The following is a 15,000-nucleotide window of genomic DNA, read 5'->3' on the forward strand; positions in this document are numbered from 1 at the left end:
CTCATCAGTGGCGGGGTCACTGATGATTATTGCTGAGTCCTTGTTCACCGGGCCAGAGAAAACAGAAGGATTCACAGTAGTGCCACACTTTAGTTTTATTGACTGAAGGGTATCTGGCGCGAGTGCAGGAGGCCAAAACAATAACAACTAATGTTAGGAGGTGTATTATTGTAGCAGTAACTGGATGTAGTGCAGTTGTCTAACAGATCAATTTGAGCACAATTTTGTATGAAATACCACCACTATTTGCATATTTTGCTGAAACTCCTTTTGGTTGAAATTGTCTGATGGATGGATGAACGTTTGACTAAAATCACAATATATTTACTGTATGAGCTAACGTTATGTGAACATAAGAGACAGGTTAAAATCTAGCAAAGGTGAAACTAAACATTTGAACACAATGTAATATAGTGTTTGCATAATCTGCTACAGCAGACTGCACAGGGTCATTTCATCACAGTATATAATGTTAGCAATCACTATTATGAATATCAATGTATCTACATCTCAAAATTGCTGATTGGATATTAAATTTTTTCTCTCCAAAATGAGGCCGTTAAAACGACTTGGTTGACATTATAATATTTTTTGTGACTAAACCAAGTTTAAATTTTTCACCTTGCTGCATTGATTCTAAACTATAGCTTTGCATTTTGATGCAACAGAGCTAAAATATAAACCATGGTCTTAAAGTTAATCCTTTCTGGATGACAACACAATTCACCTCTTAAAACCCATCGAGCATGTGACGGAGGAATTGTAATAATAAATCTATGTTCAAAATACATCCAACCCACCAGAATTAGTCATTCCTTTAAAGCGTGATACTGTGGGGGATAGCCTGGAATAACAGCTCCAGGCCCTGCTCTCCATACAGCATCATCACAGAGCACAACTGTCTCGCTCCGAGGGACCACCCAGGCCCATGACTCAATCTCCCAGAACCCTTCGCTCTCTACCCTGTGTCTATGGGGATGAATACAAAGAACAGTGGCTCTGAAGAGCGAATAATATATGTTTTCTGTCTTGATGTTTCTTGAAGATGATGTGTGTTTGTGGCTGTGTGTGAGTGTGTGTGTGTGTGTGTGTGTGTGTGTGTGTGTGTGTGTGTGTGTGTGTGTGTGTGTGTGTGTGTGTGTGTGTGTGTGTGTGTGTGTGTGTGTGTGTGTGTGTGTGTGTGTGTTCCCTAGCATTGTTTGGGTGGGCGGTGGGCTTCGACCAAACGCGCTGGTGGGGAGTTTACACATGACCAGGGGTTATTGGGTCTTGAGGGGATGGAGTATATGACTGCAGATTGGAGACGGACACTTAAATGGTCCGAGGAAAGAGCCACCTGGCTAGCATAAACATAATTTATTCCTGTCAGAGATAACGAGATGTGATACCGTTATCACCACGGCTGAACGGGGGGGGGGGGGGGGGGGGGGGGAGGTCGGTGTGTAGGACACACTTGTGACACGCTTGTGGTACGCTTGTGACAACACTGCTATTCATTTTTCTCTTTTGTTTCAATAAAACGTCACATTTCTAATACATTCAGAGACTGTGTCGTTATCAAAAAGCTACTGTTCATGTCTTCAAATTGATACCTCCCCCACAGAAAAACAGGACAATAGAACAAAATATTAACACAAATAGGGTCACCTAAACCCAGTGTATAAAAAAAGTAACCAATTATAATAATAAATAACAACAATAAACGTACAGTCAGGTAAAGTGATCAGTTTTTGACACGGTGATACAGTTTCTGTGTTCATTGGTGGATAGCTGATATCATTAAAAAGACTACACTGACAAAATAGCTGATAGTGTCTCCCCTATCGTGTATCTTTTTACCAGAAGTGAGGCCCAGTGTGGATGATGTTTGAGGGAACAGGAGACAGGCTAGTAGCCGTGGTGCTGGCTCAGATTGGTCCAGGCCGCTGTGCGTGTGGCTGCAGACCCCCCTGCTCCCCCTGAGATGGCCAAGTCCACACTGCTCATGATGCGCTTGACATGTACACGTGGATGTGTGTGTGTGCGTGTGTGCGTGCATGCATGTGTTTTTTAGTGTATGTGTGTGTTAATGTGTATTTGTTCATGTGCGTACATGGGTGCGTTTATTTGTGTGTGTGTCTGTGTGTCCATGTTTCTCTGTGTGAGTGTTTGTGTCCTTGTGTATTCGTAGATGTCTGTTTGTGTGCATGCCTGTGTGTGTGTGTGTTAATACATGTGTGTGTGTGTGAGCGTCTGCGTGTGTGTATTTGTGCTCGTGTTTGTGTGTTTATGTGTGTGTGTATGTGTGCGTGTGTGTGTGTATTCGTAGATGTGTGTTTGTGTGCATGCCTCTGTGTGTGTGTGTTGATACATGTTTGTGTGTGTGAGCGTCTGCGTGTGTGATTTGTTCTTGTGTTTGTGTGTTTATGTGTGTGTGTGTGTGTGTGTGTGTGTGTGTGTGTGTGTGTGTGTGTGTGTGTGTGTGTTTGTGTGTGTGTGTGTGTGTGTGTGTGTGTGCGTGTGTGTGCGTGTGTGTGTGTGTATTTGCGTTTGTATGTGTACGTGTGTTTGTGTTTGTGTGTGTGTGCGTGTGTTTGTGTGATTGTGTTTGTTCCTCTAATCGCAGACGGTCTCCTACTTCATCCTCAGCCATCTGGTAGGTGTGGCATCTCTCTCTCTCTCTCTCTCTCTCTCTCTCTCTCTCTCTCTCTCTCTCTCTCTCTCTCTCTCTCTCTCTCTGTCTCTCTCTCTCCCCGCCGTCTCGGTAGAAGGAGAGTGAGAGACACAATGCACTCTGTCTCCATTGTTTGCGCCCAGCTCCCCTCATTGTTGTAATGGACCTCGACGTTCTTAAGGAAAGAAAGAGAAACACAGTATTCTTCTAATCATTAACTCCCGCAGAGGGATAAGGCTATGGATAGTTAACATAGCAATTTAAATTTGGAAGGATAAGGCCACAACCTCAACCCCACGTTCCTCGCTTCCTCCCTCCTCCCCCCTTTCTCCCTCCCTCCTTCCCCCCATCTACCCTTCCTTCTTCCCTCCCTACCCCCTTCCTTCCTCCGTTCCTCCTTCCCTCCCTCCCTCCCCCCTCCCCCCTCCCCCCTCCCTCCCTCCCCCCTCTCCCCTCTCTCCCTCCCCCCTTCTCAACAGGAGGGGTTGCCACATGGGGAATTGTGTCAAGCCTCTAATCTGCAACTGTTTTATTGATTTGAATTTATATGGCCTATGCATGAAAATAAGGCTTTAACATCTCATATTGCAGTCCCATCAAACGTGACAATATTAGTATCATGGTTATGACCAAAATACAGTAGTTTATAGCGTCATGGGGGCTTTGGTGCAGAACTATGTGTTTTTCCAAAACTAGAAGACATAATATTGTGCTGTGGACTTGCAACATTCAGCTAACTGATTGTTGATTGTCCAAACTTTTCAAATTACGTAATTTAACAGTAATGTCAGTCTAATTCGAAAGTCATCAGGTTCACATCAGGTGCAGAGCTTAATAGAGGTGTGTGAGATGAGCTCTGTTAATGTCTCATGAAAATGATGCGCAGAGCAATACACTGCCAACTTCCAGTCCAACAAACTGATCACAATTTCACTCGTGGCCTTGGATTGCACTGTTTTCTGCTTCTGGAAGTGCTGGCGCCAGCTCAAAAGGAAACAAACAAAGGGATGTTGCCAAAATAGGAACGTTTGCGAGATGCCTATAATGTAGTATTTCTATGCTGTCGACACTTTTGAGAGAAGGGGTCAGGAATCAAGTAAATGTGTTTTTCCCTTCAATACTTGAACAGGCTTACTCATGTTTGCAATTTCCTGTTAATTTGCATTAATTATTCTTTGTTTGTGTTTTGTTCGTGTGCTCAGGTACGACCCGCCCTCCTCGTCACGGAGAGGTCTCTGGGGTCGATTACAACTTCCTGTCGGTCCAAGACTTCCTGGAGCTTGATGAGACTGGGACGCTTCTGGAGATAGGAACGTATGAAGGTGAGTCCGAGGAGGGACCAAGGCGTCACGCCCGTGCACCCGTAAAGGTCATGTGTTGGGGTGCGACGTTGGGGGCGATCAAGACGTTGTTGTGGGTGTTTTTTACGACACAAAGACCAGTTTAGAGGCTTAATGCTGGGCTGATTTCCGATTAGATCCTGTATCGCGGAGAGAGTAGTGGCAGGTCACTCCACATCTGCCCTACTCAACCTGATTGGGCCACAGTGGCACAGTGCTTAGTCCCCTACTGGCTAAAACCGGTGTGTGTATGTGTGTCTGTGTGTCTGTGTGTGTGTGTGTGCAGACCCTTAGGGATGTGTATGTAGGAATGTTTATGTGGGTGTTTGCTGCATTTATTTACTTGTTCTTTCTGTGAGCAATACTATGATGTGTGTGTGCTGTGTTGGTGTTTGTGTGTACGCGTGAAAGTGTGTGTGTGTGTGTGTGTGTGTGTGTGTGTGTGTGTGTGTGTGTGTGTGTGTGTGTGTGTGTGTGTGTGTGTGTGTGTGTGTGTGTGTGTGTGTGTGTGTGTGTGTGTGTATGTGTGTGTGATTATGTGGGACAGGGAGAATGAATGTCACAGCGTTAATCTTCTTGGCAGCATTCTACTGTGTGTTGGCACGTTTCTGACAATGTCAAATACCTGGCCATGGGAGTCAACAGCCTTCCCCCGCCCGGAAAGATACCGCAAAACTTAGCTGTGGACATTCATAGCATGACATCTTATTTCAGTATTTAATGAATCATTGGCGTTTCCTTTTTCATTTGCGTCCAAGGAATATTTAACTTAAATCCCTTCAATATGAATTAAAAAAACACATATTTTTACCTTTTAGAAAACTACTTGAATTAATTCATGTTTATTTATTATGGTATGAGAGCTGTATTTTTCAGGGGCTCTGATACTAGATGCTAGACCCTACCCCTGGATGCCATTGCTTTCCCAATCCCAGCCCTGCATTCCCTACCAGCTGCTTACGTTATAACATTTCAGGAGACATTGTGTTCCGGCTTGCTCTCTCTCTCTCTCTTTCACTGTCTCTCTCTCTCTTTCTCTGTTTCTCTAGGTTTTCCTCTCTCTTTCTCTCTGACTAGGATAAGGAGATTTCACAGACCCTCTCGCTTTTATCCCTCCCGTGTCCTTGTTCCCTCTCCCTTCTACCTTATTCTATTCCTCTCAACCCCCCCCCCCCCCCCCCCCCCCACACACACACTCTCCCCCTCTTGCTCTCGCCCTCCCCCGTTTTCCCTTTTCACTTGTCCTCTGTCAGGCATGCTAATGCTCTCTCTCTCTCTCTGCTCCTCTCTCTATTTCTCTGTCTCCGTCTCCCCGTTGCCTAGGTAACTATTATGGGACCCCCAAGCCGCCCAGGCAGCCCCTTATTGGGGCGCTGATTCTGGGTGATGCGGGCCCCCAGCCGTCAACCCCCAAGCGCACCAGGTCCTACCATGACATGCAACACGCCCGCGTAGCGCCCGATGACCACGACGATGACGACCTGGCCTCGGAAATGAACAACAGTTTTACAGGTACGAGGGAGGGGGTGTAGCCTTGGCTTGTGACCTATCAGGGGGGAGGAAACAGGTCGGTGTGTTTGTGAGGTGGTGGCTGTGTGGTGGTTGTTGGTGTGTATGTGTCTGTGTGTGTGCAGTGGTGTTAGGGTCTCACAGTACACTGTGGATGATGTGTTTCTGTTTGTGTGTATCTCTGCTTGGCTTATGAATGTATATATATACACATACAGAGGGCTATTTCGCTCTATTTTTGTTTGCGCGATTGTGTATATATGTGTGTGTGTAAACACATATGTACGTTTTGCTGCTCGCCTCTGCTCTATGTTGGGTGTCTGCTAGTTACATCATGTCTTTGTGATGCCGATCTCTTTCCGCGAGGCTCGCAACAGCGCCATCTACCTGCGGGTGGGAGCGAGGGCAGGGTAGACGAGAGAGGTCTTTCTTACTAATGGAGGACGAGAGGTTCATCACAGAGTCTGCCTGCTCTCCACAGCTCTCCATTGTTACTATAGCGGAGACACTTGATTATCATGTGTCATTCAGTGGTTTGAATTATTCGTCATATTGTTTTATTAATTGACTAGACGGTTGTAGCAACAGTCTATTCCCCTGGGTCAGTGCAGCCCGGTGTTTTTGGAGGCAAACGAGCGAGAGAGTAGCTACTGGCGTTAGTTTATTTCTTTCCCCTTCTCCCCTTGATGTGGTGGATGTATGCTTCCTCTGTGTGCCCCTGCCAGCCTGCCAATGTGTTGCATTAGCATGAGATCAGGCCTGAAAGGCCCCCGCGGAAGTACTGGAGGACGGCGGGCCAGCTCTGGGAAGATGGTGGAGGGGGGATGAAGGGGGGGGCTTGAGGGTAGTTCAGGTTTATAGATGCTTGGGAGAAAGAGCCCAGGGGGAGTATGGGAGAGGGGTTTAGAGGGGGGGGGGTTAGTGGAGAGTTTTGAAGAGACAGTTCCTGAAGGAATTAGCATATCCCAGGCTCCCATTCAATGCACTTAAATAGGGCAGGGGGCGGGCCAAAGATTGCAGGGGGGAGGGCCCAGAGGGTGAAGTATGTTGGCACTGTGCTTCATCCAGATGAATCATCACCTCAGCAGAGATCAAGCTTGACAACACAAATATTTTTTATGTGTCGTCTCATCTTTTGCCTTGTTCACCTCGTTGCTTGCATGCGCATAAACCTGCCGATTTCTTTCCCGCCTTTCCTATTGTGTCCGTGTCTGTGTGTGTGTGTGTGTGTGTGTGTGTGTGTGTGTGTGTGTGTGTGTGTGTGTGTGTGTGTGTGTGTGTGTGTGTGTGTGTGTGTGTGTGTGTGCCCACGTGTGTGTCGTGCCCGTTGCCCAGGAACCTTAGTGCGTAGCTTCTTCCCCTCTCCCCTGCTGTGCACAGGTAACCCTACTGACCCGGACGAGAGCCGCGGCGGCGTGCTGCGCCCGTACCCGGCCCGGGAGAACGCTCCCTCCTACGGTCTGAACAATGCCCCAACCTCCACCGCCGACAGCGGCCAGCAGACCCTGGCCGAGCCCCAGGCCTCGCCCGAGGACCCCCTCGGGCCTCTGCCAGACAACTGGGAGATGGCCTACACGGAGAACGGAGAGCTCTACTTCATAGAGTACGTACGGACCCCCGCCCGGAGCCCCTTGTGCTGTGTGCTGAGATCAGATACGATGCACTTTAGTGCCCGGGAAAGCAATATCACGTTGGGACGTAGCGTGTGAAGGCATGCAACGCTCTGGGACGAAACATTACAGACCAAACAAACAGGCCATTTAGCGCAGATGAATAAAATGAAGTGTGTTCTAAATGTGCTAGTTCCGGGGACATTAAAGGCTCTTATCGGACAAAAGCAGTGTTTGTATCGGTCTGGTCTACTCTATGGTCACTCTGAATTGTCTACCCCAGGGCAGGAGCAAAACAGAAAGCCTCTATGGGACTGTTGTAACACAGCTCAGAGTGGGTCCCTTATCTTGCCAGCACAACTGATTTCATGTCAGTCCAGCCGTTGTTCCTGGTGGTGGTGTTGGTTGGGGGGATAGTGATGCCGGTAATGGTGGTGGTGGGGGTGGTGGTTGTGGTTGTAGAGGCTGGGGGTGGTGATACTGATTGTGGTGGAGGTGGTGGTGTTGGTGGTGGTGGTAGTGGAGGCAGTAGTTGAGGCGGTAGTGGTGGTAGTGGTGCTGGTTGTGGTAGTGGTGCTGGTGGTGGTGCCTTCTGCCTCTACCCTCCAGGGCCTGCCTCTTAATCCGTCCATGCCCTGATCTGTAAGGAGATCACTGCAGGGGACACCTGACCCTCTCCCAGCCCTCTGCCCTCTTTACGGCCGGGTACACCCACGCCACCAGGTCAACGCTTCACAATTTGCGAATTTGTATCTCTGTGTTGTTTTTTGGTTTGTCGGTTATTCTCCTCAACATGGTCTTTTTACAGCATTGATCCATACACAAGGAAAGCCAGAATACTTTTTGAGTTTCTTTGAGTGTTGATAAGTAACAGTCTTGGTGTCTAAATATAGGGCAGTTCAATTTGACCCTTTATATGGACAAAACGTTGAAATGATTGACCCCAGGTGCCTCGATAGATGGCACATATTCACAATGCTACCACTGGCGTGTGATTTAGTTGTAATAGTTTTGCGTCTATCTCCTTTCAGTCATAACACAAAGACCACATCGTGGCTGGATCCCAGAGACAAGGCCTCCAAACCTCTGGAAGAGTGTGATGACGATGGTAAGCTGCAACTCTGCTCCGCTAAAAAAAGCTCTCTGACTTCACAGGTTTTAATTTTAGCCTGACCCATTTGCTCTCTGAATCAGTCGATTCTACTCTTAATCCCGGCTGGGATGTCAGTGTATTGCGTGGCCATTGCATTTGTATGAGAATACAGCCGGTGAAACCATGGTGAAATAAAGCATGTTCACCTTTCTCATGCAGTATATATTGATTTCTTTCTCTTTTTTTTGTAAGACTCTCCCCCTTTTTTAGATTTGCTGACACAAAAACATATAAAACGAATTGCCGGAATACACACATTAAGAAATTGCACCATCCAGTGGCAATATTGTAAATTTCACAATTTCATACAACTATTATTATGATTGTTCATTCTTTCGTTTTGCTTGACTGATATTATTTGCAGTGAATCTAGACTTGAGATTAAGGGACCTGTGTTTCTCTCTCCTCCCCGGCCTGTCCCTGCTCTCTCTTCTTCTCTATCACTTTGTTTGTTTTCTGCCACCCCTGTCCTCTACCTCCCTACCGCCCCCTGCTGTTCCTTTACTTTATAACTGTTGCATCCTTTCTTCAACTTGGAGAAGAAGGGATTCAAACTGAGGACCTGGAGAGTGATATAGGTATGTAGCTTTAATGACATTGTTTCTCTTTATCTCTCTCTGCCTCCCTTTCTCTCTCTTAAATGGATAAAGCTTGATTGGCATTACATTCAAATGAAAAGAAAACATGTTGCCAAAGCATGCAAATAAAAATAAATAAAATATTAATAAATAGTAGATAATGCATGAAGTACATATCGATACAAATTGATAACATTAAAGACTCTCTCTCTCTCTCTCTCTCTCTCTCTCTCTCTCTCTCTCTCTCTCTCTCTCTCTCTCTCTCTCTCTCTCTCTCTCTCTCTCGCTCTCTCTCTCGCTCTCTCTCTCTCTTAGTGTCTCTCTCTCTGTGTCTCTTTGTCTCTCTTGAACTTTGAAGTCTTGATCTTTCTAAGGCATCGTGGCCGTGCCCTCTCTCCACATTAAAGCGCAGCGTGTTTCTCCTGAAGGCTACAGTGGTGCTTTTTCATGAGAAAACATGAGAGTGCTGCTTTGCCTCCAATAGAATCCCTCCCATAGCAGCCCTATCCGGATCATATGCATCAGTTGCATGAGGGAAAACTCCAAGTCTTTTGAATTGAAAATGGGGAAATTAATGGCATGCGGGCACCCACTGTTCACATTCGTGAGTGACAGGAACGATCCTTCTTTTCGCGTGGAAGAACATGTCTGGAATGTGTTTTTTATTTTTCCGTATTTTCTCGTCTGATGACTACGATTGATTTATGGACTGAAAGCTCCCTCGAAAAAAATGAAAAATTGGTCTTAAGAAACAGAATTCGCTCCATTGATTCCCAACCATTTGACGGTGGAACAAACAACTTTGGAGATTGGATAAAGTCCTACAAACAGTCATAGCTTTAACGTTGGCCTTCTGTTGACCCCTATTGCATCTGCAAGACAGCTTTTAGGCAGTTGGAGAAAGTTTGTGTTATTGATTATGTGAAAGTCCAGGCTAATGCAAAAGTTTTAACAGAGCTTTTATGTCACCCTATCATCTGGCAAATAGATTAATGATAAAATCAAACAATAGTGTGTTTGGGTGTGTGTGTGTGTGTGTGTGTGTGTGTGTGTGTGTGTGTGTGTGTGTGTGTGTGTGTGTGTATGTGTGTGTGTGTGTGTGTGTGTGTGTGTGTGTGTGTGTGTGTGTGTGTGTGTGTGTGTGTGTGTGCTCACATGCCCCTTGTGTAGCTGCGTGTGTGTGTGTTAGCTTATATTTACGGGTTCACATTTGAATCCATGTTTGAATTGAAGTGACTGAACTTGGCGTACAGTGACATTTAGCCGCGTTGCCTAACAGCTGCTGATAAACGCCTGCTGTAGTCCTATCAACGATGTGAAATTCATGGAGAGAAATACTTAGACTCTTGTCTCCCGACAAGACTCTTGTCTCCCGGTGTGGTTGTGATTCAGAAGTTATTATTTGGTTCTTGCTTTGTGAGTTTAAAAGAGAATAGGTTGGCTCTTCTCTGTGAAAAGTCAAATCAGGGACAGTTATATAACTGCAATTGTGAATAGTTTGTTGAAATAAATGCAGGGGCATTTGAGAGGGGAATTGTAACCGACTCATACCCTCATACCCTCCTAAATGAAAGTCGATTTCTGGGAAGTAAAATGTTAAATGTCGGACAATAACTCCAGAGTGCAAAGTTAGCATTCAGAAGAACACTGGCCTTGACCGGGATTTCTCTGTACTGGCGATAAGGAGTCCGGAAGCACAAACATCAATGAAATGTCTTTATCCCATTCATTTTTAGCAGAAAAATAAAGATGTTTACACTGTACAATGTACAATGTTTAATCCTTGTAAGGTGTTCGGGTCTGTGGGACCCGTTTTCAGTTTTTAGCTTTATAAAAGTGATACAAATAATTATTTTTTTGAACTAAGATTCATTGGCTTTGGCTTATTTTCTGTGAGGAACATGAATCAGAAAACATTTTCAAGGACCCCCCCCTGTATACCCCCCCATCACATTTATATTACACACAGGGTGTTCGGGTCCAGTGGACCCGGAGCTAGTTTAAGTGTGGAAATCATAAGTTCTGTGCACCCTCATTTTCCCTTTCTCCTCTGTGTGTGTGTATATGTGTGTATGTGTGTATGTATGTATGTATGTATGTATGTATGTATGTATGTATGTATGTATGTATGTATGTATGTATGTATGTATGTATGTATGTATGTATGTGTGTGTGTATGTGTGTGTGTGTGTGTGTGTGTGTGTGTGTGTGTGTGTGTGTGTGTGTGTGTGTGTGTGTGTGTGTGTGTGTGTGTGTGTGTGTGTGTGTGTGAGAGAGAGAGGAGAGAGTAAAGCAGGTGAATGGGCCCTTGGTGTGAGCACCCACAGTGTGCACCCACTGTTCCCGCACAAGGTTGCAACATTGGAGTACCCAAGACTATCTACACCCATATTCCCACACATTTCACCCTCTGTCTTGCGGGAACCCAGCTTGGGGATCTGACACTATAAAAAATCTCTGTCAGCGTGGTTCCATACCACAACTGATCAAGATAGCAAAGCGATTCTCTGTTCAGACTGCCTAACAGTTGATATTTGAAGAGACAGAGGGTTTTGATGGTGGTGCAGAGGAAACAGTTTCAGAAAGTGAGGATAACATTTCTGAAAATTCAGAGTCTGACAATGAGTTTGAAGAGGAGGATCAGCATCAGCCAGCACCGAAACGTAAAAGACAAATACACAATATACATAATAATATAAAACACAATATACATGCAACCAGTGCAAAAAATACATATGCAATACACACACAGTGAGACTCTGCCCCTCATGTGTGGTATAGACTGATATACGTATAATGGCTGTGTTCAAAGGCTTTAATGTGTTGTTCAGACAGATGTTTTTGAGTATGTTTCAATTTCTAATGATGTTGATAATTTCCCAGTTATGCCTGTTTTATGATGCATATCCTTATTTTGTTACATGCTAATACGAAAATAAACAAAAACGAGTGGCACCTCTATTCATAAATGTGATTTAACAAAGGTAAAGGGAAAAAATTTAACATATGTGTTGTTTATATTACTTGCAATTGGGTTGAAGTAACCATTCGGTGAGTATTTTTAAAAAAGTTAGATTATGTTGAATGAAAAGGCCTAAAATGCAATGGGTCCACCAGACCCAGCAGCACCTCCTGTGTAACAAAAAAACGAACACCCTATGAGGGTTAACTGCTGGAATCTCAGAGGGCTTATTCCACAGGGTTAACTCTTGTATAGTAAAAATACTATACAAGTTTGATCGTTCAGACGGAGAGGACCTTGAGAGTCGGAACATTGTGGACGTACACGTGCTACCAGTTTGTGTACTAACTGAACACGACGTGTCTTTCTTTCAGAGCTGCCTCCAGGATGGGAGAGGATAGACGACCCTGTGTACGGCGTCTATTATGTGGAGTGAGTTGAACCCTCGCCTCCCGGACTTCCCCACACAACAACAAAACTTCTTAGAAAGACGCCTCATATTTACAAGGCCGAACTACATCTTTAAAGTATGCACATTACCTACCTGTAAAATCCGTCAGAGACGCATAGGCTGCCTTCTGTTTTATACACACGGATAAATCAGTATGGGGCAGAGGAGCGGTCGTTTACAGAATGTGTGTGCTGAACTGACGCTTTCAAAATTGCACAGCGAGGAGGTAATCTTCCGGGGCAGTTGATAGATTGACCACATTGACCGAGCTTCACGAGAGAATCCAGTTTGAATCGAACATAGTTTCTCGAGGTTGTTTTTTGTGGTCGCATGTGGGATCCATTTTTGTAAACATTATGTCTTGGCTCTGCACATATTTTTCCAATTACTACCTGTAACCAATGAATCACTTCTTTCTTCTCTCATCTTCCAACCCTCCCTCTCTCCCGTCCAATCCCTCACCTCCCTCACCTCCCACACCGGACTCACCTTCCTCCTATTCATCTCCCGCATCACCCTCCCTCCCTCCAACCTCCCCCCATCCTTCCCTCCCTCCCCTCCCTCCCACTCCTTCACCTCGCGCCCTCCCCCCACCTCCCCCCTTCCATCCTTCCCTCACCTTCCCCCACTCCTCCAATCCGTTCATCTATCCCTCCCTCCCTGCCCCCTCCCTCCCCTTCTGCTCCTCCCGCCCCCCCCTCCCCTCTGCTCCCCCAGTCACATCAACAGGAAGACCCAGTACGAGAACCCGGTGATGGAGGGCCGCCGGCGGGGCCACCTGGAGCACCAGCACCAGCCGCAGCCTCCTGAAGGTGAGCGGTACATTCGAGGTTCGTTTCCAGCCCTGGCACGGCACCGTTTCTTTCTTTCTTCATGTTTGTCCAGCGTCCCGTCCTGCTGCGTGTTGTGTTTCCTGGAGTTTGGGCCAGCTTTGAGTTTTATTTAGTGAGGGGGGGAGGGAGGGAGGGAGGGAGGGGGGGGGGGGGAGGGAGGGGGAGGTTTGAGGGGAAACAGGCGTTAATGTTCTGGAGCTGAGAACGGTTCATTGAAACAAAGCTGGCCCAAATGTTCCTGTCATGCGTTTGATTTGATTTACATAACGTCATAAACGCTGTCTCATCCTATGTTCTTTGTTGAGACATTCATGGCTTTCAGTACTTCCTTTGCCAATAAGCGGTGGTTGGAGACTTGCAGATTTCAAGCTTGCTATATTAATATCTGAGAATAATAAATAATGGAAAAGTAATTGCACTCTTCATATGTTTGACAAGAAGAGACCAGTAACTGGGTGTGAGCCAACGACAACAGAATAACTAATTAACCTTTTGCCTTTCCTTAATATTGCTAAATGAAGAATATGTATATCCGTCTGTTTAAACGTCTGTGTGTGTGTCTGTGTGTGTGTGTTTGTCGGCGTGTTGTTTTGTGTTGTGTTTGTGAGCATGCACATACATCCTGTGTGATGTGTGTGCATGTGGACTAACCCCGCCCGCCGCCCGTTCTCTCATGCTGCAGAGTGGATAGAGGAGCACGCCTCGGTGGGGGCCCCTCTGGCTAACTTTAACCCCAACCACCTGGAAACGTACCGAGACCCCCAGGTCCCCCCTCCATTACCCCCGGGCCCCGGAGCCGCCAAGAGTAAGTCTCTTACACTGCGATCACTCACCAGTAGCGCTGCGTTGGACGCTGTCCAAGAACGATACATATTGATTTATGATGGTTCTGTTTATGTGGACCCCCGGCACACCACTTCATCCTCATTGGAAACTAAACGGAAATCATTAACCCGCCACAAAACTCCACTTATGTATACTCTTAATTTATGGCTCAGCAATGAACCTTACATTCCAGTAAACCTGTGTCTACAGCAGTTATAACAAGAGGAAGACAGATTCCTTATCAAGCTGTATCAATATCCAAAGGGTCTTAAAGGGGACATATTCTACCACCAGGTGTGAGTGTGATTAGCCTTACAAGCCGTTTAGAAAATCTGCCCCATAGAATATCACTAGTGGGCGTGTCCACCTAGATCTGTGCTGGATAGATGAGCCACGTTTACTTCAGTCCACTGGGTAGGCTGGTAGACTGATCTATCCAGCACAGATCTAGGTGGACACGCCCACTAGTGATGTCATATGGGGCAGATTTTCGAAATGGCTTGCATGGCCAACCACACTCACGCCTGGTGGTTTTATATGTCCCCTTTAAACTGGTTCAAGCCTCAGAGTTAAGACATTGTGTCACGTTGACTGGTCCAAATCCACTGGTTAATAATAATCTTCCTCGAAACAAGGAATGCTAAAGTTCCCTTTCATGTAGCTGCGGTTTGCTTCCCACAGGCAGGGAGGAAGGTGCCCCTTGCGCTTCTTTCCCCCCCGCCTCAGCGGGTCCCTCATGCCGTGTGTCTGGTATAACGGTGTTTATCTGCAGGAGGGAAGCCGTTCTTCACGCGGAACCCTGCCGAGCTGAAGGGGACCTTCATCAACACCAAGCTGAAGAAGAGCCGCCGTGGGTTCGGCTTCACCGTCGTCGGGGGCGACGAGCCAGACGAGTTCCTGCAGATCAAGAGTCTGGTGCTGGACGGGCCCGCGGCTGTAGATGGCAAGATGGAGACAGGTGCAGTACTCTATCGCCGTCCACAGGGGGCGTTGTTTTCCTACAACAGAATCCTTTCAGATCAGATCCGACCATTTTCCTCTCTTAGTGTATGTCTCACTATAATTCATTATTTTTTCCGTTGGGTA

The 15,000-nt window shown here is 46.3% G+C and overlaps 1 protein-coding gene across 11 annotated transcripts in view; it reads left to right on the forward strand.

The window, feature by feature from the left end:
• Nucleotides 1-15,000, forward strand: part of LOC115560331 (membrane-associated guanylate kinase, WW and PDZ domain-containing protein 1) — a 79,774-nt gene that overhangs the window by 37,971 nt on the left and 26,803 nt on the right. For 6 of the 11 annotated variants that reach the window (XM_030380328.1, XM_030379830.1, XM_030379761.1 and 3 more), the window contains 9 exons: nt 3,856-3,975; nt 5,317-5,505; nt 6,838-7,105; nt 8,144-8,220; nt 8,784-8,843; nt 12,180-12,237; nt 12,974-13,086; nt 13,772-13,894; nt 14,687-14,872. In XM_030380328.1, the coding sequence (XP_030236188.1) occupies nt 3,856-3,975; nt 5,317-5,505; nt 6,838-7,105; nt 8,144-8,220; nt 8,784-8,843; nt 12,180-12,237; nt 12,974-13,086; nt 13,772-13,894; nt 14,687-14,872 (1,194 nt within the window). The remainder of the gene's footprint in view (nt 1-3,855; nt 3,976-5,316; nt 5,506-6,837; nt 7,106-8,143; nt 8,221-8,783; nt 8,844-12,179; nt 12,238-12,973; nt 13,087-13,771; nt 13,895-14,686; nt 14,873-15,000) is intronic. The other 5 variants (XM_030379997.1, XM_030379980.1, XM_030380177.1 and 2 more) reach the window with 5 other exon arrangements.

The sequence above is a fragment of the Gadus morhua genome, chromosome 1 (genome assembly GCF_902167405.1).
Source record: "Gadus morhua chromosome 1, gadMor3.0, whole genome shotgun sequence".
Taxonomy (NCBI): Eukaryota; Metazoa; Chordata; class Actinopteri; order Gadiformes; family Gadidae; genus Gadus; species Gadus morhua.